At 40.8% G+C, this 25,667-nt stretch overlaps 1 protein-coding gene across 2 annotated transcripts in view; it reads right to left on the bottom strand.

Moving 5' to 3' along the window:
• Positions 1 to 25,667, bottom strand: part of dym (dymeclin) — a 50,940-nt gene that overhangs the window by 5,762 nt on the left and 19,511 nt on the right. For both annotated transcript variants that reach the window (XM_071465940.1, XM_071465941.1), the window contains exons 11-16: positions 25,255 to 25,380; positions 24,995 to 25,108; positions 24,700 to 24,794; positions 20,533 to 20,632; positions 5,927 to 6,109; positions 3,453 to 3,566 (exon numbers count right to left, since the gene is read on the bottom strand). In XM_071465940.1, coding sequence (XP_071322041.1) covers positions 3,453 to 3,566; positions 5,927 to 6,109; positions 20,533 to 20,632; positions 24,700 to 24,794; positions 24,995 to 25,108; positions 25,255 to 25,380 — 732 coding nt within the window. The remainder of the gene's footprint in view (positions 1 to 3,452; positions 3,567 to 5,926; positions 6,110 to 20,532; positions 20,633 to 24,699; positions 24,795 to 24,994; positions 25,109 to 25,254; positions 25,381 to 25,667) is intronic.

The raw sequence follows: 25,667 nt of genomic DNA, 5'->3' as shown, positions 1-25,667 counted from the left end.
CTTCCCTCCTCTGCATGCTGCTGTGCTGTCAGAGCTCGGCCAGACAGAGAAGAATGCGGCTAGGGAGCAAATATGAACTCGATACACACACACACACACACACACACACACACACACACACACACACACACACACACAGACACACACACACACACACACTTACATGCAGGTACACAAGCACTGAAAGGTTATATTACAAAGTGCAACATATTAGTCTTTGATAAAACCCATGGTCATTATGTACTAATACTGTAATTTAATATTGTATCATTGTAAACAAAGGGCTTGCAATTAGTCATTCACTTCAATAACAACCATTGGTGATTTCAGGCCATGTTCCAATCCTGTTCCAAAATATCCTGTTTAAGTATCCATCAGTCCCAGTATTTTCAGATAGTTTGGTTGAAGTTCACTGTCCTCTTTTCCTATGCACATCCCAAAGTGGTCCTTGCAATATTTGGACTCCCATTTTTCTCTGCTTCTGGAGAATGTAAATTGAGTATTGGGTTTTCTTTGGGTTTTTAAGGCATGCTATCTAATATCGCAACAACTATTGGGTGGATTGCCATCAAATTTTGTACAGACATTCATGGCCCCAGAGGCTCGATCCTAATGACTTTGCCAATCCCCTGACCTTTCCTCTAGCGCCACCATAAGCTCAAAGTTTTTACTTATCTAATAATATATATATATATATATATATATATATATATATATATATGTAGATATAACATCTTATGATGGATTGGCACAACATTTTCTACAGACATTCAAATGTAGTTCCCACATGATCAATCTGAATGATTTTGCTGATCTCTTGACTGTGGTACAGTAACTTTTCATCTAGCTCCATGATCAGGTCAAAAATTTTAATTAGTCCAGTACTTGGACTTATGACAAAAATACCTGCAAAAGTAATAACATTCTCATCAGGCTTAGCTGCATGTGCCTACAGTACAGCCTCATGGAGCTGCAAGTGTGGTTGTAGACATTATATAGACAAAACAATGCATCATGTTTTGAATGACAATAGTTGCAGACCTAATATCCATCGATTTATTTGTTTATTTGGTTAATTTATGAAATGTTAAAGCAACAACTCACATTTTGAAATCAAATTTAAGTTTTTTTTATATGAATAAAATGTACAGTTAAGGGAGCTAGAAGCTACCACTAATTTCTACTACATGGTTACATCTTAAAAGAACCAAAGATCAGTTGGTGAGACTGATTCTGTTGCACGGCGCAACCTCATGTAGGGTTTTCAAAAGTTACCCCATTGGTCTGAAAGAGGCTTCGGAGTGAGAGACGTGTGCGAAAGTAGTACTGACCAGCCATCAGACTTCAGATCAAGGCCCAGGTACTGAGTAACAGCTGGTACGCCCCACCTCCACCCAATCACCCCCTACACCCTCCGTCCTGTCCTAAGGAGCCAGAGAGTCTGTAGGCTATCGATGCTCAATAAAGCAGATTTCAGCTGGTCAGGCTAAACAACACATTCCACAGGCACTGCCCATGAGAGCCTCTTAGACTCACACACCCTGAAACAACACACAAATACACAAAGAATGAGAGAGAGAGAGAGAGAGAGACGGTTGAGTGGCGAGGCACTGAAGGTTGTCCCTGGGGTATTTACCACCTTCTTTTAACCCTTTCTTTCAGTTGGGTGCTAATTTACATGTCTACCTCTTTGTGTAACTGCTTTTAAGTCCTTTAAGTAAACAGGCTTCCTGTAGTCTTGCGTCTACAATGCCCCCTCCTCGCCATAAACAGCATAGTTGTGTTTTGTCAGTAAAATACAAACAAAATTATTTACTTTGCAACAGTCAGCTCCTCCCAAACAAACACATTTTAACAGAGCAAATTTAAGCCACATCCACACTAAGGTGGATGAATACGAAAATGCAGCTTACATGAGAAAATGTTTCCACAACAAATACCTTCAGGTAGTCAGTAGGAAGATGGCATTCATGAACAGAGATTGTACTATTAAATTTGAAGGTACCACTAAAGGTAAAACTGAAGTTGAATTACATGCTTGGCCTCGACTTGTGTTTTTAGAGGGGAGCAAACATCCTCATGTCTCTGTCTTATCAGCCCACTCTGTGCATGCACAACTGACTGAGACACCAATACTCTGTCTAAGAGCTTTTACTGAGTAATTAACAACTTATCAATGAGTCCACACAACATTAATCCAACCTATAGATTTTCACATTGGAGGCTGAATAGCAGAATGAGCTCATAAGATGAAGAGAACCGAGAGGTATAGGGACAGCTGTTTGTATGAGCGATGGTACCATCAAGCGGTGGGGACTTCTCCCCGAGGAGACATTGCCCAGATATTCTCTTCGCTTCACGGCACCCTGTGGAGCTGGAAAGCACTCAGATGTTCAAGAGTCAATGTGAGACTCAACAACACTTCTGCACAGAAACAAAGACTGGCACACATGGCTGCACACACACACCACCGCTGACACACAAATTCAAATGGTCAACTGCAAACGCACACAGACGGCAAGGATGGCAAACACATTTGCACATATTCCAGTCTGTGAGTGTGTGCTACAGGTCCAACAACCTCGCTGAAGGACATGGTGGGGTTATCCGCATGGCTCCATGTGTAATTCTACAGCTCTACGGTCGATCGCTACATTAGCGCTCCGAGGTGCTGACTGAGAGCAAGACAGAGAGAGCACATGGACTCGTGGCCACGCACCATCCCTCTTCCACACTGGCTAGCGAGACAAATGCCTTGCAGCCAGCCGCCAAGTATAGAACATGAAACACATGATAAAACATGCAATTAAGAGCTTCTGTGCGGGTGTGGAGCGGAGTGGGGAGACCGCTGGTTACATATTTCCTCACTGATTAATGGAGGAGCACTGGGAGGGGCGGGGGTTAGCGAACCCGCCAGGAGTGTTGGGAGTGTTTGGTAACGAGGCGCGGTGGCAGATTTATTTCCCCCCACCCCCTCCTCCCGATCTTATGTGCCCATGACAAAGTGCCCCATAGCCCCCCATCCCATCTCCTTGAAATGTCATTACATGTTCGAATGTAGCAAGCTAGCAGAGATGGAATGAAGATGGGCATTAATGCTAATGAGAATTGGGGTTTGGCCTTTTGTCTCATGTCCCAATGGTTCTTTCCATCTTTCCCTCGCCTGAGTCCATATCCCTGAACCATACCTCTCCCGCTCTCTCACCTGTCCAGACAAACTAATTCGTTTTTCCTTTAGCTCCCCAGCACCAATCCGCCGTACCTCGCAGCCCTTAACAACACATTGTTAGATTATACACATGAATCTTGATGTCCACTATGTCCCTCTTCTTTTTCCTTCAGCCAGCCATCATTCATTATTCCTTATCTCCATGCACTGCGACCCAATCTGTCCTACTGATGTGTGTGTGCGTGTGTGTGTGTGTGTGTGTATGTGTGTGTGTAAGATTCACCTTCAGTCTGTCTTTGGGCAGGGCCTGGGCTCCTTTCATGATGACTTCCTGAACCCTCTCAACTGACAGGTCACTTCCAGCCTGTTCCAGACGCTGACTGAAGAAGCCAATCACCTAATGGTCACGCAAGAGGAAACAGTCAATTATAATACAGAACCCAACTTTGCCAAAAATACATTTGGTCTGATGGAGATGTTTTGTAATGCATAATGTATACTGTGTTTAAAAAGGGTGACACTTAAGAAGGATTATGAATTGCTTGTTATGGTTTTGAGTTCTAGGAATAGTTCATTTTGGGAAAAACACTTCCTTAGTGTCTGTGCACCATATATGAAGCTACAGCCAGCAACTGGTTAACTTAGCATAGAGAAACAGGGGGAGACAACTAGTCTGAGTCTATCTGTATAAAATACACCCATGAGCACCTCTAAACTTCCCTGATTAGTGTCGATTAAAAACTGCTGCCAGTCAAGATATAGCCCAGGACTCATAAGACTTAGTTTTTTGTACAACTGATGTAATTAACCAACACTGGGTTATCAAAGATATATGTGTATTAGTGTGTTTGTTGGCACATTTAAAAAAATGCAGAACAGTAAACTGTGGTAAAAACCATTTTGGTAGGATTCAAATGCTTTTTTGAAGTAAAAATTTATGTGGCTATCATATATAGCATAATATAACATTATATATATTGTGGTATTGTAACTGCTCTGAAGTATCAATATTGTTATTGGCCTCAAAAATTCAGTATCTGTCAGCTCTAGTCTAAATCTTTCACTATTAAATCCTGTTCCTGTTCCTGTTCCTAAATACACAGGATCTCATGTCATCTTGATCTCACTGAGGTTTAACATCCACTCCCAGTTCTGTCATGAAGCTCTTTGACGCGTCTAATCCCACTGTTTGGAGCTGTCACACTGATATTGCAGCAGCCACACCCTATATGATGACACTGGGTGCAATATGAAGATCTGAGTTGGAACAAAGTGGCATCATGCTACATATAGAGGGCTTCAATATGAAAATAACAACACTGGTGTTGATGTTCCACCCTGTTAACCACATTAAGATTCACACAAGTTGCTGTTAAATCTATGCAGCTGATCCGTTTGATTTGGGGATGACATTTTATTACTTGAATCAACAGCCAACGAGTTGCATCCGTTGGTTGTTGTGTTTCCTAGCAGCGGTACACTGCTTGCATCTTGGCATGCATGCATACAGAGTTACATATAGTGCAATTTATAAGCCAATAATATTACAATACTGGTTGAGGGTATTAGGTGAATAAAAGTTGATGAAATGGTTGAAACTGTTTATACATATATAAATGGATATAACTTTATGAACTCTGCTTTTAGAGAGTCGAAACATGCTACACACATTCAAAATACTAAGAGCATAGGCTTGGCTAATACAGTATGCCCGTAGGCTACAGGCTCCGTAAAGACATGCAGTATTTCAGATTACAAATTCACCATAGGGTTTGAGCATGTTTCTTTGCACTTAAAGTAAGAACTTCAAATTATTTGAGGCCCTCTGGGTTTAAGCCAAACAAGAGATCAAGGAAACTGTATTTTGCATTTCCACTGCTGTGCTAGGTTCTTCCCTGGAGAATTGTTTGATATTTGATCATTAAGAAAGGTATTACTGATTCTTTTTAATGCTCTTCTTTGTCAAACCAACAGTGAAAAATGCATCTACAGGCAATGTTTTCTCTGCTCATGCTCCGTGGTTGCTTTAGAGAATTCAAACACACCAGAGCCCACAAGCACTCTGTGTGCGTGTCTACATCTATCTAATACTAATCTCTTCATTAACTGTGAAGGCCTCCCATATGGGGTTAATTTAGAGGAGCAAAAAAGCAGCCCCTCATCTTGAATCTCATGCTCACACACACGGATTTGCAAGCACGGGTAAGGCTTCGGAGAATAGCCTTAGGGAGACTGACTTAACTGAGAGATTCTAGCTAGCATGCTTCCCTCATACTTATGGATAACAGCAAAGCCCATGGCAGTGTATGCAGCAACCCCCATCCCTCACACATACACACCAAAGCTTCTTTTCCCCCTCCACATGACTAATACAGCGATGAAGGACAGCTTTCTCTCGCTCTGTCCCTTCCTCCCCCGTACACCAAACACTCTCAATGAATATTTGACACAGAGCCTCTTGACACAAGGGGGCTGATTAATTCATCAATAGTACTTAAGCTCACAGAGCTCAGCATGCCATACAGTCCAACTTCACATTATGTTAATGATGCAGTTTGCATGTGTTCCAGGGGTTTCTGGCTTTTTGAAACTTTCCCTGCAGATGAAGTGGACATTCAGGGAAAATCTGTATAACCTTGATCTATGGAATAATTACCACAAATCAGCCAGCACCACGAGGTAAGGCTCTCCAAGTTCCACGCTTCTCTCACATTACTTCTGCTATCTGGGTAACTACCACAAAAGAAGCAGACTGACCGTGTCCAGGTTCTGCATGATGTCCTGGAAGCATGGGTGCATCCTGAACTGCTCAAAGAGCTCCCTCTTGTAGAGCAGCGCATACACCAGGTTGGGGTTGTGGTGTAGAGAGTTGCACAGGCAGGAGTTGATGATTTCCAGCATCATGCGGATGACCTCTTCAATCACATTCAGGTCCTGGGCCTGGGGGAGAGGGAGGATGTAAAGGTTAATTGGTTTCCCCACTACACTGGTTTCACTTTTAATGGTGTTTTTAAATAATTGCCTCCTGATAGACTGATCAGCAGGGGGTACCAGAGAGGGGGAAGAGACTGGGTGTGGGGGGGTGATGAAAGGAGGGAAGGAGGAATTAATAATGTTACTAAGTTGTCAGCCAAGGTCTTCGTGAGGGACAGAGAGGTGACCTTGTAAGTCACAGATCAGGACATGTCACAGTATGTTTCCTCTTGGGGGAAAGACAGCTGAAGTGACAACTGACAGTATGAGAGGAAAGACGTGTGGGAGGGATGGAGAATGAGATGCAGGGGGCTGAGTGGCTGACATGAGTTATTTAGAAAGTTCTTTACACTCAGAAGGGTTGTCACAAATCAAAACACATAGCAGTAAGGTTTACATCTTAAAGGTACATTTAAACACGCTTATTTGCTTTAAATGAGAAGATTGATACCACTCTCATGTCTCGACCTCACAAGCATCCAAGCTGAAGTTAATTTTAGTTGCTCAGCAATGCACGTCATGTCTACTTAAATGAAAAGGATTTTAAATGAATGACAGATATGGCTCCAGCTTGTCAAAGTCACAAAACCTGTCTTCTAACTCTTGCCCAAGTCAATTTATGAGTTTAGAGTACTTGTCTGGAGCTGTGTCCAAGGCCCTAGATGCAGAGGCACTGTCATTCAGCCGCAGCTGCACAGAGGGAAAGTGCAGCAATTTCTTTCTTTGTAAATACACAAAGAAAATGTTCATCTTGGCTTTAAGTGCATTTGTCTTAAATTTGCCTTGCAGGTCACCGTTCTAATGGATCAGTTTCCCAGTGATGTCTGTTTGAAATGCAAGATCTAGTATCCATTCAGTGTCCTTAAGCAGTGAGGCATCTTTCCCTATGGATTCCATGAACTCTGTTTTCACCCAAATGTGACAAAAAAAAAAAAAAGTGAAGCTCTTTCCCTGGTGAGCCATTGGATTTCAGTGTGTGGTGACAGGTCACTAAATTCAGCTGACAGCTCCTCCAACACAATCTTGAGTGACCTGTGTTGTGTAGCTTTGCAGTGGATGCCATTTATGATCTTCATGACCAGAGTCATCATGTGATCAAAGCCCATTCCATTTGCAGATATCGCTGGCTGGTGAATGATGCAGTGGTAATGTAGGTATTTGAGGAAATCTTGGTCACCTTTGCATTACATGTTGTTGATACTTGTTGTTGTCCTCAGGGCCAGTAGTGTCAGGAGCCTTTAACTCATGGCTGTTTTCTACCTGTAATGAGCTACCTGGTGGGTAGCTAGTATTGAAGGTCTTGTGGCATGCACTGAAGTGCCTCTTGATGTTGTGCCATTTTGCCATTGCCACAGTCGCCCCCACAGGTAACATACACTCTTTTCTTTCACTGTTGTGAAGAAGACCTCTTCCTCCCACTGTTCGTGAAAATGGTATGTTTTTTCTTCCGCTTTTCTGTCATTGTTTACAGCAAAACCATTAATTGCCTAATTTGTTCATCATTGTAGCTATGTTAGCTAGATGGAATCGTGGATGAGTGAGAAGAGGGGACAAGCAGCAGCAGGTTAGCTCAGTTCACATTATCCAGTCTCAGAAAACATATTTTTCTCTTGTGACACTTCTGATGAACCATAACAGCTGATAGCTGATAGCTAGATAGAAGTGGATCTGTGAACAGGAGAGATGGATGTTGTCTTCAAAGAAGAAATAGAGTAGTCACGACAATACACTGAGCTACCTGTTTATTAGGTACATCTGTGCAATCTAAAGCAATCCAATACAACAGCCATTTGATAAATACATTACATACATTACTACTAAGAGTTTTGGCGGTTCCAGGGAAATTATCCGTGTTGTTAATATGGAAATCTCAGCAGGAAGGTATTCCAAAAATGAATCAGACCATCTACTCTACACGGGGAACCTGCAGTGTAAGAACAGATATTCTATCGTGCATTGTTCTTTAGTTACTGTGTTTACAACAGTGTGTCGAGACAGACAGACAGATAGACAGACAGACGCCAGCCACCATGACGAGATAACATGTTTAGTGCTAGCACAGAAAGGAAACTGCAGAGAGATGGTGGGAAAATGAATAATCTTTAAAGAGATAAAAAACCAGGCGGCACTGAATTGGCAAATGCAGCTCAAGAGTTGATGTCTGATTTCCTGTCGTGTGACAACTGTGGGCAGAGCTCTGCAAAATCTATCATGCGCTGATGGTATTATAGATAAGCTCAATAGACGATGCAGTCAGTTTCCAAACCAATCTAAAAATACAAAACAATGCTTCATCTCAATGAAAACAAGCGCTGCCGGTAAAATGGGCTTGAGGCACAATGTCCTGGTTTTTAGTGTTTTCTTGTTCATTTGCCAAAAAGAAAAACAATTTTTATGACTACCTTCCTCTCCAATTTATTGCAAGATAATTTGGAAAAATGTACTTCTTTGTGAGCTGCTTGAAAGCTCATTTACCCTAAGTCTACATCCACACTACTAGGTTTTAGTTTTAAAACGCATTTCTTTTGCTACATTTACGCAAGCCGTCCACACTATTCCCGAGTTTTCGAGTGCCTAACAGACTTTTGGAAACGCTGCTGGCCCCACTTTAGCTTAAAAACTTAAGTGGTTTGCATTTTAGTCTGGATGAGGGAAAATGGTAACCTTTGGAAATGATGAAACAGACACCCACGGTCGCTCCCTGATTGGGTCTTAGCAGCCTTGAGTGGTGAATGTAACATGGATAACACATTACATTAGTGTTACTGATCTTGTCTCCGCCAGCAGCTGTTGTGGAGTTCAATTCTACATTTTAACGTTTCAACTGCCTTTGATGTTCCTCATTTGTAGTATTTTGTGCAACTAATCAACTGCAGCGTAGACAATCTGCTTCCTGTTTACACCATGTCGTGCATGCCCAGTGTACGTGAATGCTCATGCATGTATGCATTTTGGTATGGACCAAGATCGTCTCTGATACAGAGCTCAAACGGCTGTGGGGACGGAGATTTTTTTTCAATTTAAAACATTGTTTTAAAATGAAAATGTAGTAGTGTGGACATAGCCTAAGATGTCTATAAACATTGTATCTGTGTTGGCTGAACAGAGCCAAAAGCCTAAGCTAAGCTAAGCTAAGAAGAAACAGAGACAAAAAGACAGATTATGAGAATGTAGTAGTCAAAAACATTCAAAGCAATCCAGCTTAATGCAATGGAGTACTAATGGAATGAGTCCAGGGGTATGGTATGTGCATGCCTATAATCAACATCTATAACCTATAATGATACTATTTTTTGGGACAATATTATGTTTCTACATGAACACACAACATAAACATTAACATACTGTTACACACTGTGCTTTTAATAGCTGAAAAGCAAACTTCAAATAATGGGTGCACTTTTTTTGTACATATTGTATATAACCATACCAGTATATTGGTGATATAATATCAGCTGATATACCTAATCCATACTGAAATAATAAACCCAAATGCAAGTTAGTGAACTACTTGTGGAAATTAAAATACCTTGCGGATGCACTCCGTCACTGCTCTGGTAAACATATTGAGTGCTTTCACTAGAATGAATGGACCGCAATGTTTGTATTCATCATCCACAGGCCTTTTTCATTTTGATTAGTTTTAGCAGGAAAAGCACAGGTGTTACTAATAACATCAATCATAGCTGTATCCCAGTAAGCCGTGCACACTCACAGGACTATGAAGCCGATGTAGCTAAATGGAACTTGCAAGAGTGTGTAAGAGAAATAAATTAAAAGGTTTTGTCTACAAGACTGCCTTGATACTCTGCATCGCTTCCCTGCAGTCTGTGTGGGCATCAACTGACATATAGACCACCACACACTTCAGCTGCCGCCGCCGCCGCCGCTACTACTACTACTACTACTACTACTACTACTACTACTACTACTACTACTACTACTACAACAACAACAACAACAACAACAACAACAACAACACAAAAAAACAAAAACACTTTGACTATTGATCATACAGTAGCTCAGAAAGGGGATGAATACCAATCAAAGATGGGGACATTAACAAGATGACGCTGGAACAAGAGTCAAAACATCTAAACAAGTGCACATATGCATCATTCTAATAAATGTCGGACTTCTTCAAATGCTTAATTGACCGGTTCAGCCAGTTGGTCCCAAAGCTTTAATCATTATCTTTGCTTTACAGGAAGCCTCGCCTTAGACAGTACTCATCAGCAACTTCCTCTGGGGTTACATCCTGCTTCATCTCAGGCTTGAAATGAGGAAAGTGTATTCCCTGGAAGTATTGTAAGTCCTGTAAAATACATTAGAATAAGGCGCTGAGCAAGCCAGTTTAATCTTTAATGTGTAGATGTGTAAATCAGCAAAGCTTTATGATAAAAAAATCTAGTTTCCGCTGCACTGTGAGACACATTTCAAACCTTAGAAAATGAAAGAAAGAACATCTGGATAATCTGTTGAGCCTCATGCTACTATGAAAAAACAAACAAACAAGAGCTTTCACAGGACCTTTATGTTCCTCAGGGGCATGGACATAGCCTTAAAGAATAATTTTTTCATGACAAAAATGATTTCTCTGATGATGACCTGTTAACATTGCAGTGCAATGGTAAACTGAGATTCTACCTCTAATCTGGGAGAACCATCTTTTACAGAACTGCATGTGGTAGCATTTTATGTTCCATCTTCTGTGCCCTGCTTTAGAAACAAGTGCTTATCTTATAAATTACTATGCTTGCTGTGTGGCCTTTTTTTGTACTGCAGACACACATAGGAATACATACAATCTCATGCATGTGAACACACTCAACCAACCCCTGAAAGTAGGCAGGGAGATAAGGATGATTGTAAATAACTGTATTCTGTTGTGTGCTGACTGAGAATCAAGCTTGCCACACAAATGCAATAATGCATTGCATTGATTTCCACAAGCTGGCGGATGAAGGTGTGCAGAGCTTTAACAGGCAGACATGAAGAGGCAAGTGGAAGGCAAGAGAGCTGGCTATAATGAGGATTGATTGTGCGTCTGGAAGCAGAGGTGGCTCTCTGGGCTCAAATCCACTGCCTAGCTAGACCTGCTCTATTCTCCTCTGCTGTGGCAGGCCATAATTAGAAAGAAAGCGGGGACAGATACGGGAGACAACTGAGTAGGAGGAAGAGGAGGCAGAGGACGCAGAGGAAGGAGGACAGGAACAAAAATGGAAGCATGGAAGAAGAGAGTAGGGGGGAGTTGATGGAGAACGTGAACGTGATGAAGAGGAGACAAAAGGAGGAGAGGAAGGCAGAGTAGGAGTGAGGGATGCCTAGTGTGTTTGTTCTCTAGCTCTGCACCCAGCTTAATGAGATTAGCCTGGCAGGAAAAAAATGCCACACTGGGGAATTCAGGTCATATGAAAATAGGCTAGCTAGACGTCTGCCTGGCCCTGTGTGTATGTTTGTCAAGTGGATAAGATTAAGAGGTCCACGGTCTACTTGAAACCCAGACAGGATTTAAATATCTTGGCTCCTCCTCTTCTTCCACTTCCCCACTCTGTTCTTTACACTCGTTTTCCCCAAAAATGTATCTGCTAGACAACCAGAAAACACTTGACATGTGTTTGTATGACTGCATGAAACCATTAGTGCCTTTTCTTTTTTTTTTCCTCTCTCCCCTTCCTCGTTTTTTCCCTTCCCTCCTCTGTTCTATTCCTTCTACTCCAGTCATGTGCTATTTTCCAGCCTCCTGCATTGTCATTTAGTCACAACCACTCATGCCGCTGTTTAATGTCCTCTCTCCACCCAAGAAAACATAGGCCTCAGACATGAGCTGTATCATTAGTCTCAATGATCCTACCCCGCTTTACTTGTTTCACCATTTACTCAAACCATGCAGGAAGGCTGTGAGTGTGTATATATGACTGCGTGTGTTTGTAAGCTTTTCCATTTGTCTGATTCTGCTGCTAATTCTTCAGCATGCTGGGCACAAATGTGTTATGTCTGCAGGTATGTTTGACCTTTGCTATCTGTCTGACAAGGAAAATTATAGAGTTTACAGATGCAATCTGTGACTGGGAAGGACACTGCACTATCTGTGTATGTTTGTGTGTTTGTCTAGCCGTCCTATTATACCCAGGCATGTTTTTATGCAAGGGCTTGTGTGTGTGGACAGGGTGTTTAGAGACACAGACATGTAAATCCCTGTAAAGTAGGAGCTGGCATCATTAAACCAATAGCTTAGTGATTCCCTGGCTGGCCCCGCTGCTCACTGCAGGCTGTTGCAGGGCAGACAAACCAGACCTATTAAGACAAGGGCATGGAGATAAACACAGACAGATACACAAAGAGACAAACAGAAAGAGACAAAGCCACACCTAAACAAGTCATCATGGGCAAAAAAAAACAGAAGATAAATATTGAGAAGTAGTTTCTTGTGAAATGTGCCAAAGAAAAACAGTCATTCAAAAAGAGGGAATAAGAAAGATAGAAAAATAAAAGCATGAGGGGAAGAAAAAACAGCACATGGACAGACAGAGAGATGGTCAGACTAGCTGAGTAGCAGCAGCCTGCTCTGTCTTTTGGGAGTTTTTTAAATAGGTCATTGTCTGACCTGCATTATGGTACCACAGCCATGTCATAATCACACCAGTTTGTAGAGCATTGTGCCCAGGTCAGCCTCTTATTACCCCATAGCCTCACACATGCACAAAACATCCTTTGTTGTACACGTACACACATACACGTACACACACACACGGCAAAAGACAGTGTTTGCCCCCAGAACAATAGCACCAACAAATCAACACAGTCTGCCAGTCTGAGCCTAGAATCTGTTTAGGAAAAGACTGTGTTGGACAATCACTGCATCACTGTCTGTGTGGAGGGGAAGTCCAGCATATTCGCAGACAGACGCCTTATTATCAGTTTAAATAAGCACTCTACTTCTCGGAGACCTGGCTGGCACTAACAGCAGGGGGCTAGGGGGCAAAATAGCAGTGACGTCGGTGAGTGATAATGATAAAAAAGATGACGCCAACAGCCGCAACAGCACTCTGGCAGATAGGTGGGCAGTGCTAATTGATCTGCTCTGTTTTGCTGTGCCTCGATCAGGAAAAGACCAGGGCACAGCAGGGCTGCCCCAATTACCATTAGGAAGCAGACAATCATTAGGACCCCAGAGCACCTGCTGCCTGCAGGGGTGGCACTCCTACTGCCCGAGAATAAATGCAGAGAGAGACAGAGGAGAGAGGATAAGAGGCTGACAGATATAGAGAGAGATGATGTAACAAGTAAACTGTCACCATCTTCACTGTGCAGGTGAGAAAAAAAATTTGGGAGATGAGAGACTAAAAAAGCGGGGTCAGTTAGTAAGTCATCTCTGCGCTCGCAGTGGGATACCGCCTTAATGAGAAGAAGACGAAGAGACAGACGCATGTTGAGACCGATGGGATACCATAATGATCAAAATAAAAAGTGGCATAAGTCTAAGAGGTTAGTTATAATTTATAAAGCTCGACCTCATTACTGATAATTCTATTCACTGTTATCTTTTATAAAGACCACCAAACACTTTCAAAACTATTTAAACCTTGAGTTTGGTTTGAATTTAGTGTAGGTGAAAACCATTGAAAGTAGTGACTTGAAATTGGTGTGCTGCTTCGAGTGCCACTGAGACGGCGAATTGTGATTCGCGAAGTCCAGTTTGAGTAGCAGAATGAAGGTCTATTAGACACCAAAACCACAAAGAAGTATTTTGCTGCTCTGGAAAGTTCTCACGGTCACCACGCGGTCATTGTGGCAATCGTAAGGTAAACAGTAGAAATATGTTTCAAAATAATCTACCACTAATGTGCTCTTGTGCTTATTTCATTGGCCAACATAGCCAAACAGTGTGTGGAGCGCACACATCCACAAAGCTTTCACAGTTGGATGGATCAAAAACCAACTGGAGCTTCCTGCATTGGCACCCCCACTGCGTCCATGGTATGTTCCCATTCAGATGATGTGGAAGCTGCATTTTTTTCATGCTGGGCTGACATCTGAGTGACCGTAGAAACAGCAAGGTTGATTTAATTTGAAAATAATAATAATAATAATAATAATAATAATTCGTTTGATATCTTACTACATCATCAAACAAGATCAGTTGAGAAGTACCTGTTATAATAACCTAGTTAAAAATCCTCATGTCATACTGCTTGACTGTGGACCATGAGCCAAAATCCTCTGTAGGCGACTACATCAAAGGTTCGAAATTGTATGAAATAAAAGGTAAAATGTATAGGTGCCCTTTAACTTTGTCATTTTTCTCTCCATCTCTCCCCTCTGGGTATTTTCACATGAAATGACAGGAGCTCCGTGTGTAAAGTAACCTCTGATTTCAGGGAAAGCAGTATGACATCAGTCTTGTGGGGAGACTGGCTCTACATCAAACGACCATATGAAATGTGATAGGATAATTCATACTTCAATCAATCAATTCCTACTTTTCAGGTAAACTATGTATGACGGGCACATACTGGCAAATTATGTTTTCCCAGAGTCTCCATCAGCACCATGGAATTAGATGAAATGGACATGGAGGAAAGTCAGGGTACGTAATAATAAGAAAAAGTATAAGTTGAAAATACATGAGATTCTGATATAGGATTGAGCCAAGTGGAGGCTACACTGAACACAGACCTATTCAAGTCATTTCACACGAAATATGCAGAGGGGAGAAAGATCAGGAAAGATGGATAGGAAAGGAGATTGGAAGTGAGCAAGACTATTTTCGATACAAAAATACATTTCCCACATAATTTTCCAGGACGACACACAGGTATCTTTTCATTACTTTCACACCACTGGTGTTGAGTCTTATCCCATGTAGACGTGTCAGAATCTGATGGCGATATATTGGATGATCGTTATTTTTTAAAACACAGAATATTAACAAAAAATATTGATGTGGAACCCATAGATTTTTTTTGTTACTATTAACATGCACCACATACTAAGTGGAACATTTTACAGCTGAAAAATAAATCTGGCGGACAAATTGTGTAATAGAAACACTGTTTCTACGTAATAAATCTAGTTTGGCAATCCTGTACTGCAATTTCTTGTTAGTCCTTGGCCAAAATATACACCGATATATCTCCAACACTGTAATATCTGGCCTGGCCAATTTATTGGTCTAGCTCTACATGTGACCTTGAAACGATATGAATTTGTTAGTACGTATGAGTCATAAACTGACAATGTAAAACATACACAAAACAATGAGAAATTGCAACCAAGTGAATAAAAAATATTTGATGAAGGCTATCAAATTATTTCAGCAAATGTAGCATGTGAATGCCACATGATTAAAAACTCGTATACATATACACAGACTGTTCAGTAATCGACTTAAAAAACCCAATTTCTTGTCATCTATGATTTATCGTAGCATTAATGGAAAACTCTGGATTTTACAAAACAATTTTGGAGCCTAATGACAAAGTGGTTAATTCCTGGAAGCCCAGATAATAAACAGAAGGCATAATGTTTATTATCTGCTGATATATCCTCAGGCTCTGCTTTTCCCCTAAAATAGAGGAATGGTGCTACAAAGTTAATGCATGTGTCTACTCTGGCTATTAAAAAGAGATCACAGATTGTGACTCAACCAGCGCACATAAACACATAGCCAGGGTGGTCCAACATGCTTCTGGCTGTGTGTGTCTGTGTGTGTGTGTTTGTGTGCTTGTAGTCTCTTCCCAGAAATGTGCAACAGTAAACAGACGAAGAGGCAGAGAAGTAACATTACCACTACCACTGACTGGGAGCATAAACAGTGACACACAACGCAAAGCAATGCAACACTGCACAAACTTCCTTTCTTTTAATGTTTGTTAGTGTGTACGGCCACATACTGCATGTCAGCGCACATATCTCAAAGGGCAAGGAAAAAAAAAAAAAACATCTGCAATCAAAGGTGCAGAGGCTGCAGAGAGCAACTGTGAGGCCCCATGAGAGCTGCCCTGCTTAGACTGGGAGCCTGTGGCAGTCCCCTGAGGGCTCAGGGGGGCCTAACCCTTTACTCTTTCTTCCCTGACATTAACCAGACACAGCAGCACAAACACATTCAGGGATTGGAGGGGGGGGGTATATATGAGAGAGAGAGAGAGGGAGAGAGACAGAGCCCAAAAGGCAGACATAAAGCAAGAAAGAGGGAGACATTAGCACACAAGCAGAATGGACCCAGCTTTAACCCACAGCTTAGAGCATTGGACGACAGTTTTTCATATCCTCCTCTCAGTCTCTCCCTTGTAAAGAGAGCAATTACATGTCCAGGACAATCCCACATTAAACAAACATTAGTTCTCTCTCCAGAGCCAGACTCAGCCAAATTACATTGTTTCCAGATGCCCGTCACAAAAACACGCTTACACCCACCCACCCTCTCTCCAAATCCCCTTCATCTCCACTCCTCCTGCCTGTTTCTCCTCTTTCTATTGTTTCTTTTTTTTTCCTTTTGTTTTTCATCTCCTGGCATTTGGCTCCTCTCCTCTATCTCTCCCTATAGCTCCCTAAACTCCCTCACTTCCCAAGTTAAGTTGAAAATAGCACCAGAGCAGGCTGTCTTCACGTTCATAGCCACATTCACTACAGGAGGAAGAGAGGAGGGCCAGAGATGGAGGAAACAAAGGAACGATGTGACAGCAGTCCCTCTTTTAGATGTCACATCTCTAAAACCAATGACAGACCTTAGCCAGGGTGTGAGGTCATTATAACTGGTCAGATAAGAAATGCTATGCATGAGCTTTTATGTAAATTTTAGTTGAGGATTAATACTGATGGCAGGGAGGGTAGAAATAAATGGCTAGTCAGCTCATGTTCAGCTTGTAGATAACGTTTGAAACTATTAACTTCTGTACTGAGTAAACTTCCTTTCTCATTTGCTGCTGATGAAAAGACAATTTAAGCGCTCATCTCATAGTCGCACACATTCAACATTACCATCCATGATAAAACCTGACAGAAAATATACAGTCTTGTGTAAAAGTCACTGCAGCATGATTACTCAAGTTCTGTTCTTTCAGTCACTCCTTTTATGAAACTATCTGATCAGTAGAGCGGAAACAACTGTCAGACAAATAATGGGCAACATTTTTTTTTTTGGAAATGAATTGTTTAAGTTATTTTTCAAACAAGAATGCCAACAGTTCTCTACTACCAGGATTTGCTGCTTTTATTGGCATTATGTGATAATACATTTCTGATTTTTAGGTTTGTGTACTGTTGCTTGAACAAAACAATCTATTTGAAGGCGTCACGTTGGGCTCTGGGAAATGGTGGAAATTGTTTTCACAGCCGACTGACGAAAATAATTGTTAGTAGCAGTCCCAGTATTCTACATTTTACATTTTACAACTACATTTTAAACCCACTATCTATACCACACTTCCATTCAAATAAAAAAGACCCACGCTAGCAGCTCTATGAGGCTGTACTGAGGGACATTGGTGATTTGAGCCAACATGCATCCTGACATGCTCACAATGACCATGCTAACATTTTTAGCTAAGCAGTGTGACAACCAGGCTCATTACAGTTTTGCATGTTTGCATATCAACATTTGCTAAATAGCACCCGACACAAAGCACAGCTAAGGCCGACAGGAATGTCATTCGTTTTGCAGGTATTTGGTAAATAAACAACACGTGTCATCACCACATAGTATGATTCATCTGAAGTGGACGTGAATGCGTGTACCAAATGTCTTCGCAACCAAGGCCTCGCTGGAGGGTCCCCTTCCCTCTGAACGGCACAACACAACAGGCCTTATCTCAACACACAAAAACAAGAACCAAGAACAAGACATTAACTACCAGACAAATAGGAAAAGCGTACTTGAAGCTCACCTTCTGTTCAAGGCACAATTAAACTGAATTTATATCTTGAGGTGGGCTATATGTGCACGCATGCTCAGACGGAAAACAAAACAGTACATTCCTTTTCATGACGAGGTGAAAATAAAGCTGAAATTTGACTTCTAGCTGTGGATAGTAGACACGGGAACCTTTGTAGACATGGGAACCAATGTCACATTGACTTAGTATAGTCTAAGCTCAAGGATAACTGTATCAAAAATGTTGACCAGCTCTGTCTTAAAAATCTATGACCCAGACTAGATGTCAGACGCTATTCAAGGAAAAAACCCTCAATGAAAAAATCTCATAGTGGAAATCTGCCTTGTGCCCTTGAGCAACGCATTCAGTCTCTTACAAAAAGAGGGAAATGCTGTTGTGTACGTGACCTTACACTTTGACCTCTCTTGATGTATTTGTCTTATTGTGTTTGTCACTACCATTAAATACACTCTGTATGCACTCTCTTATGAGAACAGCTGGCGGAACTGATATCTTTAACAGAGAAGATTTAATTTTGGCAAAGTAATCTCTCTTTATGTTTTTCTTTTCCATTTTCAGTCATATCTATAGTGTGTGTTTATGCATGTGTGCGTAAATAAAACAGAGCATTAAAATAAGCCCTGAAGGTTGGAAGCCTCAAAATGAAGCTGGATAATTGCATTATATATGTTTTTATGAGTGTGTGTGTTTATGTGTGCACACAGGGCCTCATCAGACAGTCGCTGCATGGTTGAAGGAGCACTCAGATACACTCTCGTTTCCCCAACACCTAGGGGCATCTGTGGGGACCTCCTAATACATCTCTAACCCCCAAACACATGCACACACGCACACACAAATATGTTTACACACAAACAGTTATCCAGGACCATGCAAATCTAATGAGACAGCCAGACTGAGACGTAGACAGACACACCTGAGGGCAGAGGTGCCTTAACACAAATAGAAACGATTACACATAGTCAATAAAAACACAGTGAACTGGTCAGGTGTGGCTGTTACTAAGATCCATATATACTTGATTGCATTGGGGTAATATCATCATTAATTTATTGGTTTAGGCCCCACCACTAGGTTACTGCTGTGGTGCTGTTAAGATTTCAATTACAGATTAAAACAGATGTTTCGGAGAAATTCCAATATTACTTTGGTAGCACTGCAAATTGACTGATTTTACATTCAGATTTATGAACGCTCAACAGCTTCATCAAATATTAGTCTACAGGTGGAAACTATTTCAATGCAAATGAAATGTTCAGGATACGGACTGGGAAAGTAATGAGAAGAAGATAAAGGATTGGTGCAGACAGAGCTGCAGATTGCTGCTTGACAGTGGGCCCGCAGCAACAGGCCTTAAATTTGGTGCTCTCCAGCATCAAATGATGCACCACATCTTCAAATGAACCCCAGTAACTGGTCCCACCAGCAAAATGTGGAGTTGTCTCTTTTACAGTAGACAAAGAAATTTAAAAAAAACAAAACAAAAAAAAAACAAACCAAATGAAGTTGTTTACTGCTGTATCCTTGCAAAATTAAACAATGTGGAAACATCAGCTTATGAATACAATGAATAATGAACTGAAAATTGACTGATTATCATATTGATCATCAATTACTTGAGTGATCTATTCAATAAAAATACTGAGCATTTTGCTGGTGACAGCTTCGACTTAAAATGATATTATGATTGCTTGTTTAGTTAGGTTTACTTTGCCCACTGATTAGACCAATTTAAAAAAAAAAAAAAAAAAAAAAAAAAGGAATAATTCAACATTTTAGGAAGTGAACTATTTGTGAGTTATACGAGAAGACTGACACCACTGTCATATCTGCATGCTAAATGCAAAGTTTCCGCCAGCAGCCGGTTAGCTTAGCTTAGCTTAAAAAATGAAAACTGGGGGAAACAGGTAGCATGACTCTGTTCAAAGGTATCAAAATCCACCAACCAGCATATCTGAAGTTCACTTCATAACACTAACATGTTATATCTTAAATTTATGGTTTTACAATGCATTGTGCGTCAGACTATTTCTTTGGATACACTAACTTCCCGATAAGCCAGCTGTTTCCCACCGTTTCTAGTTTTTATGCTGGGCTAAACTAACTAGCTGTGGGATGTAGCTTCATGTTTAATGGACAGAGGTGAAAGTGGCATCGATGTTCTCACGTAACTCAGAGCAAGAAAACAATTAAGCGCATTTCCCAAAATGTTGAACTGTCAGACAAAATTTTGGGATATGGTTACTAATGATATATTAATAACTGAAAAAATATATATACATTTATCTAAAGTTTAAAATCGCTGAACACAACGATACAAAGGTCAAAATTCATGCATCTTCATGTGCACATTGATGCAATCTCACTCACACCAAACTGTCACAAACGCCTGTGTCAACTACTGCTCCTTACCCAAACAGACATAAGATGCCAACTACTAATAAACTGAATGCAGACAGAGAACGAGAGAGAGAGAGTGTGTGTGTTACTCACATAGTCGGGCAAGGCTGTGTTGTCTCCCTGTCTGCCTCGCAGACTCTGTGTTGCCTGCTCCAAAACCTTGTTGTGCTTCTTGGAAAGCAAAGCAAACAAACTGCAGGAGAGATGTGGAGAGAGGGAAAGGACTGAGAAAAGCAATGACAGATGAATGATACACTTCTATGAAGACCAAATAACCCAAAACCCAAATACACAGTCGTCATACTGCACATGTTGCCCAGCAATTAATGTGCATTAAATACCCAAACAGTGGCCTTTACTCAGCTTAACTGAAGAGTGAAGCTTCTATTTAAGACTGATTATTATTAGAGACAGGCCTGTTTTGCTTTCTAAATGAGGCCTTTAAAATAATGAATAATAATGAATCTTGGAATAATAAAATAATCATGAAACTGGCAGGAGACTGTTTCAGAAATGACGTGTACAATAATACTAAATACTAAAAATACGCTTAATTTACCATAAATTTTTACCCTGCCTTTTATTTGCCCAAACAGGTTCACTGCTTGGGTTACTTCTTGAGAATTTCCAGCATTTGTACATTTATTTGTTTTTACTCACTGTAGTTGACACTCTGCCATTTGACCCATCAGTTAACCGACTGGCTTCACCCTTATTGTGTTTGCATGTGTACAGTTGTCTGGATCGGACTGCATGATTGCATGTGATGGCACAGACACAGACAAGCAACTAGAGTCACACTGTCTGCTTGGGTGACCTTAGGCAGTAGCAATAGCAAGGGTCAATGTGCATGCACGTTAATGACACAGCCTTACCATCACAGTCAGCTGAATCACTCAACAAGCGTGTTCATGCAAGAAAGATTAGAGAAAACATGTATTTATAAAGGTCTGCTTTGAGTAGCACCTACACAATGAAAAACAGTTTAACTGCAAAAAAACAGTTTAAAAAATGTATTTTAATATATTGGTTGACTAATAAGTGGCAATAATAAGTGGCATTTTTTTTCTTTTTTATTACAAAGTGTTATTGAAATCATTAGTGACCTTCTGTTTTAATTACAACTTTTTAATACTCTTTAGACCTCCCAAGGGTGTTCAATCTTTAATTTGTGTGTTAATCAAGTTACAAAAAAAATTGCAGAATAAATTAAAGTCAATGACAGCCAAGGCCAAGGGAACCTCAGCACAAACTGATCTCCCTTAGAGCAACTCCTGTCCATCTGTCAGCACTGGGAAACCCACGGAGAAAAGCTCTCAGCATTCTTTATTCAGGCTAATTGGCCAAATGATGAATGGAGGCATCTGAGCAGCTATGAGGAGGTCTACTTGTTATCTACAGACCTAATGTCATCTACTTAATAGGACCTGTTGTACTATCTAGTAAGTTTCTTCTATTTCAAACGTAAGACCACCGAGGAAGTGCCACCTGGGACTCTTGCCCACAATAACACACTTTGACTAGTCACTCTGTCACGTCTCTCATTTATGCCGAGGCAGTGACGGACACGGACAGGAAACAGCGACACAGAAGGATTTCCACACTGCTGGCCTAATCCCAAAATCAGTTATAAGGCTGAGATAATGACAGACATGGTCTACCCCAACACACTGAAGATGTAAAGGGTCTCTATTTCTACAAATGCTGCTCAAGTTTTAAGAGACTTTGGCAGGAACATTTTTGAAGGCAAAATGAGCATTAGTGCATGACTCCATCAATCATCTTTACTGGGATATATTCAAGAAGACATGATGTGATTATATAATTAACTGAGGAACCCCAATACATCATGACATTTAATTGCTGCAGCCTGCCATAAATGGTATTTTTGTTGTGAAAATTAACTGTCACCTTATTTCCGTGTTTAAATTATTGTGTTTTATCAGCAGCTATGTTGATTGGATCTCAAACCTGAGACACTGCAGTAACAATGCAAGCTCTTTTTATTCTTAATGTTTTTTTTGTTGTTCTGTTTTTTTTTTTTTACATTTACATTTATTCATGTGGCAATGTCTTTTGTCCAAAACAATGTACAAAACTAAACCTCTGATGAGCATAAAAACCTTCATTTAAACAGTTTCTCTTCTTTAAACATTTCTTTTATGCGTAAATTCAAAATGTGCATAAAAACTGGTGACAGATTGGTGAGTTAACTGTGAAAATAATAAAACTTTCATTAGTTATTCTAGCAATTTTTCAAGCAAAAGTTCCTGTGTCTTAACTTCTGAAATGTCAACACTTTCTTCTATGATCATAAATGAGAATATTTTGGGGTTTTGGACTGATGGAAAAAACATTTTGACATGTCACCATGGAAACTTGTGACGGGTATTTTTTACTGACATTTTATAGACCCAATGATTCATTGAGAAAGTCATCGGTAGATTAATTGATAATGAAAACAATCTAGTTGCAGCTCTGCTGTGAATTAAACTATGTCTGTTGAGTCTGCAGGCAGAGTAATCAGTGAATGAAGGGGCATGTGAATATGTGTGGTGACAGAGGAGACCGGATATGGATGCAGAGGCAAGAGAGGGCGGAACAATGTGACCAAAAGGCAATATAGATAGAAAGAAAGGATAAATAGAAAATAATAAAGGAAAGATGGCAGGCAGTAGCTGGGGCAAATCAACCCACTGTTCCCTGTAAATAAACAGCAGCAGCCGTGACTCTCACAGAGTCAATTGAAGAGCAGAGTTCAGCCATGTCTGGCTGAAATGTGGAAATTCCTGGCAGGAAGTTTCCCTTTATCTAGCTGCCAGCCAACTAGTTTAGCCCAGCCCAGCCCAGACCATCATAGTCATCATCATTATCATTATCATCAGACATGGAGTCAGTCGCTCTACATCACTACAAGAGGGACATGTGCACGTTCACAGACAGTGTTCCTCTCTGATTCAAAACACCAGAGACTCACAGATATGGAGAGAGACGCAGGCAGGGAGATAAGAGGATCCCTGAGTGTGCGTGAATGTGTGCACATCCTCGGGGAAGGAAACATTCCTTCCCATGTGCCTGGAGTTAACAAACAGGCATGAATGACTTGATATGTCTGTGTGTGTGTGTGCACGTGTGTGTGTATGTGTGTGCAGTTTGGACCTTGTTTCCCTCAATTCTCTCATGTTACATAATGTTTTTTTTTCTCTGCACAGGCACACCACTCTCTCAATATTTCATTTCTTAGTCATTTCTTCTGCTGCAGCCACTGTCGTGTTACTATAGTGATAAATATTTTCTGCTGATTCAACATGAATCATTAAAATGAATGAGCATGTTTGTGTGTGAATTAAGACTTTCCATTCCTTGTGTTTAGGCAATTTCTGTCTCTCCATTGGCTTCTCCGCTTGCCTCACACAGATGCTTTTATTAAAATGTGGTGCAGATCATTTTTCCGAGGCCTGCTGCTAACAAGAAGCGGCAATTAAGTTGGAATAAGTGTGATACCACTACTGACGCTGTTGATTTCAGTGTATGAAACTTCAGAAATGTCAGATCGTCATCATTTCCTGGGGTTTGAGCAGACTTTATTCATATTCATGCTCTGAGGAAGAGCCTCTGGCTGACACAGGGGACTGACTGCTTTGATGGTGTGGTACCTTTTTCTGCTTTACCTGATATAGATTTTTGAGGATGAGCATCCAGGCTCTCTCTCTGGAATGCACACTTGTTTTCTTTTATTTAAACTGTCAGCCAGAAAAGAAGCACATTCAGCACAGTTAAGAGTTGGTAGATAATATATACTGTGAGCCAATATAAATTCCTCTGCTGTCAGAGGTTTTGCCATGCCATTCACGACGTGGCGGCTATTCCCTTTATATCTGTGGGTGCATTAAAAAAATTGCAAGAAATGTTCAAGAAATCAATGACTAAGACTGTTTTATGGTAATATTGGATTTTTATACTTGTTTTGCATCAATATAATGAAGTATTTTCATTTGTCAGGCATTTAATTCTCTGGATTAACCAAGCTTATTTTGTCCATTAACAGTTTCTCAATTTATTATATCACAATATGTGTTGATATTGTGATGCAAAATGACATATAGAAGGGGTTTTCATCCATAAAAGAGGCTGTCGAAAATATAAAAGTCAAGATCCAGATGTTAAATAAAATGGAAGCTGGAATAGGCTGTATAGAAAATGAATGGATAGAGGATGAGGAGCTACCAGTTCATGTATCATCCTTTGTTCTATTCTCACCTGATAATGCGCTGGGCAGCGTATTGGTGCAGACATCGAAACTGGGCAGACATGTTGGCGAGCGCAGCTAGACAGTTGGTGTGGAGGTATTTATCCTAGGAAAGATGCAAGGACACAAACATGCACATAACAAAGATGTTACTGTTAAATTGCAAATTACTTAACAGTTCCATCATGACAAATGTTACCCCTTGGTGTAATACATTTCATTTACATTTGAACTAGTAAATGTGCCTACAACTGATGAATTTCTGATTGCATGTTATGTTTGCAAGTGTGAGAGTGTTCATCTTACCCTTGTCCGGGTCATGTTGAACTGAATGGTGCGAATGACTACCAGGATGAGCAAACTGCCAAGTGAGATCTCTGTCAATGACCTCTCTGTGTACCAAGAGACGTTCTTCAATACCTGAAACAAAACGGAGTGACACAGAAGTGAGACACAAACGAGAATAATAAAAAAATGTACGATTATCCCAGCAAGTGCAGGTAGTGGAAGGTTTCAGTGGTAATTACTTAAATGTGACCAGAGTGTGTTTAACTGAGTCTACCCACCACCTCATGGATGGAGCGATTGAAGGCATCGTCCTCTGTGAGAATGAGGAGAATAATGAGGGCCATGTAGACGTGATGAGAATTTCTTTCCTCTACGTGGTAAAGGATCTCAAGGATGGGCAACACCTGAAAGGAAGAGGGGGAGAGAGTGGAAAGAATGGTTGAGCAAATGACATTCATTAAGCCCTTGCTGTTTATAGGTGTTCCAACGAAGGGAACCTGCGAAACACAGGCAATTACATTCTTAATTTCTTGGTTTCATTTTTTTTATTACTACTAATTAAACACTCTTATCTTATTTCTCATTTTTGTGCCTATGACTACGGGGGAGGCAGAGTTTGTAGATGCTCTGGCAACATGGGAGCAAGAGTACAATCAACCAGTGGATAAATGGCACACACAACACAGGATGA

Source organism: Trachinotus anak, unplaced genomic scaffold (genome assembly GCF_046630095.1).
Source record: "Trachinotus anak isolate AG129_WGS33_773 ecotype Australia unplaced genomic scaffold, CSIRO_AGI_Tana_v1 ptg000028l, whole genome shotgun sequence".
Lineage (NCBI taxonomy): Eukaryota > Metazoa > Chordata > Actinopteri > Carangiformes > Carangidae > Trachinotus > Trachinotus anak.
This window is presented reverse-complemented; position numbering and strand designations above follow the sequence as displayed.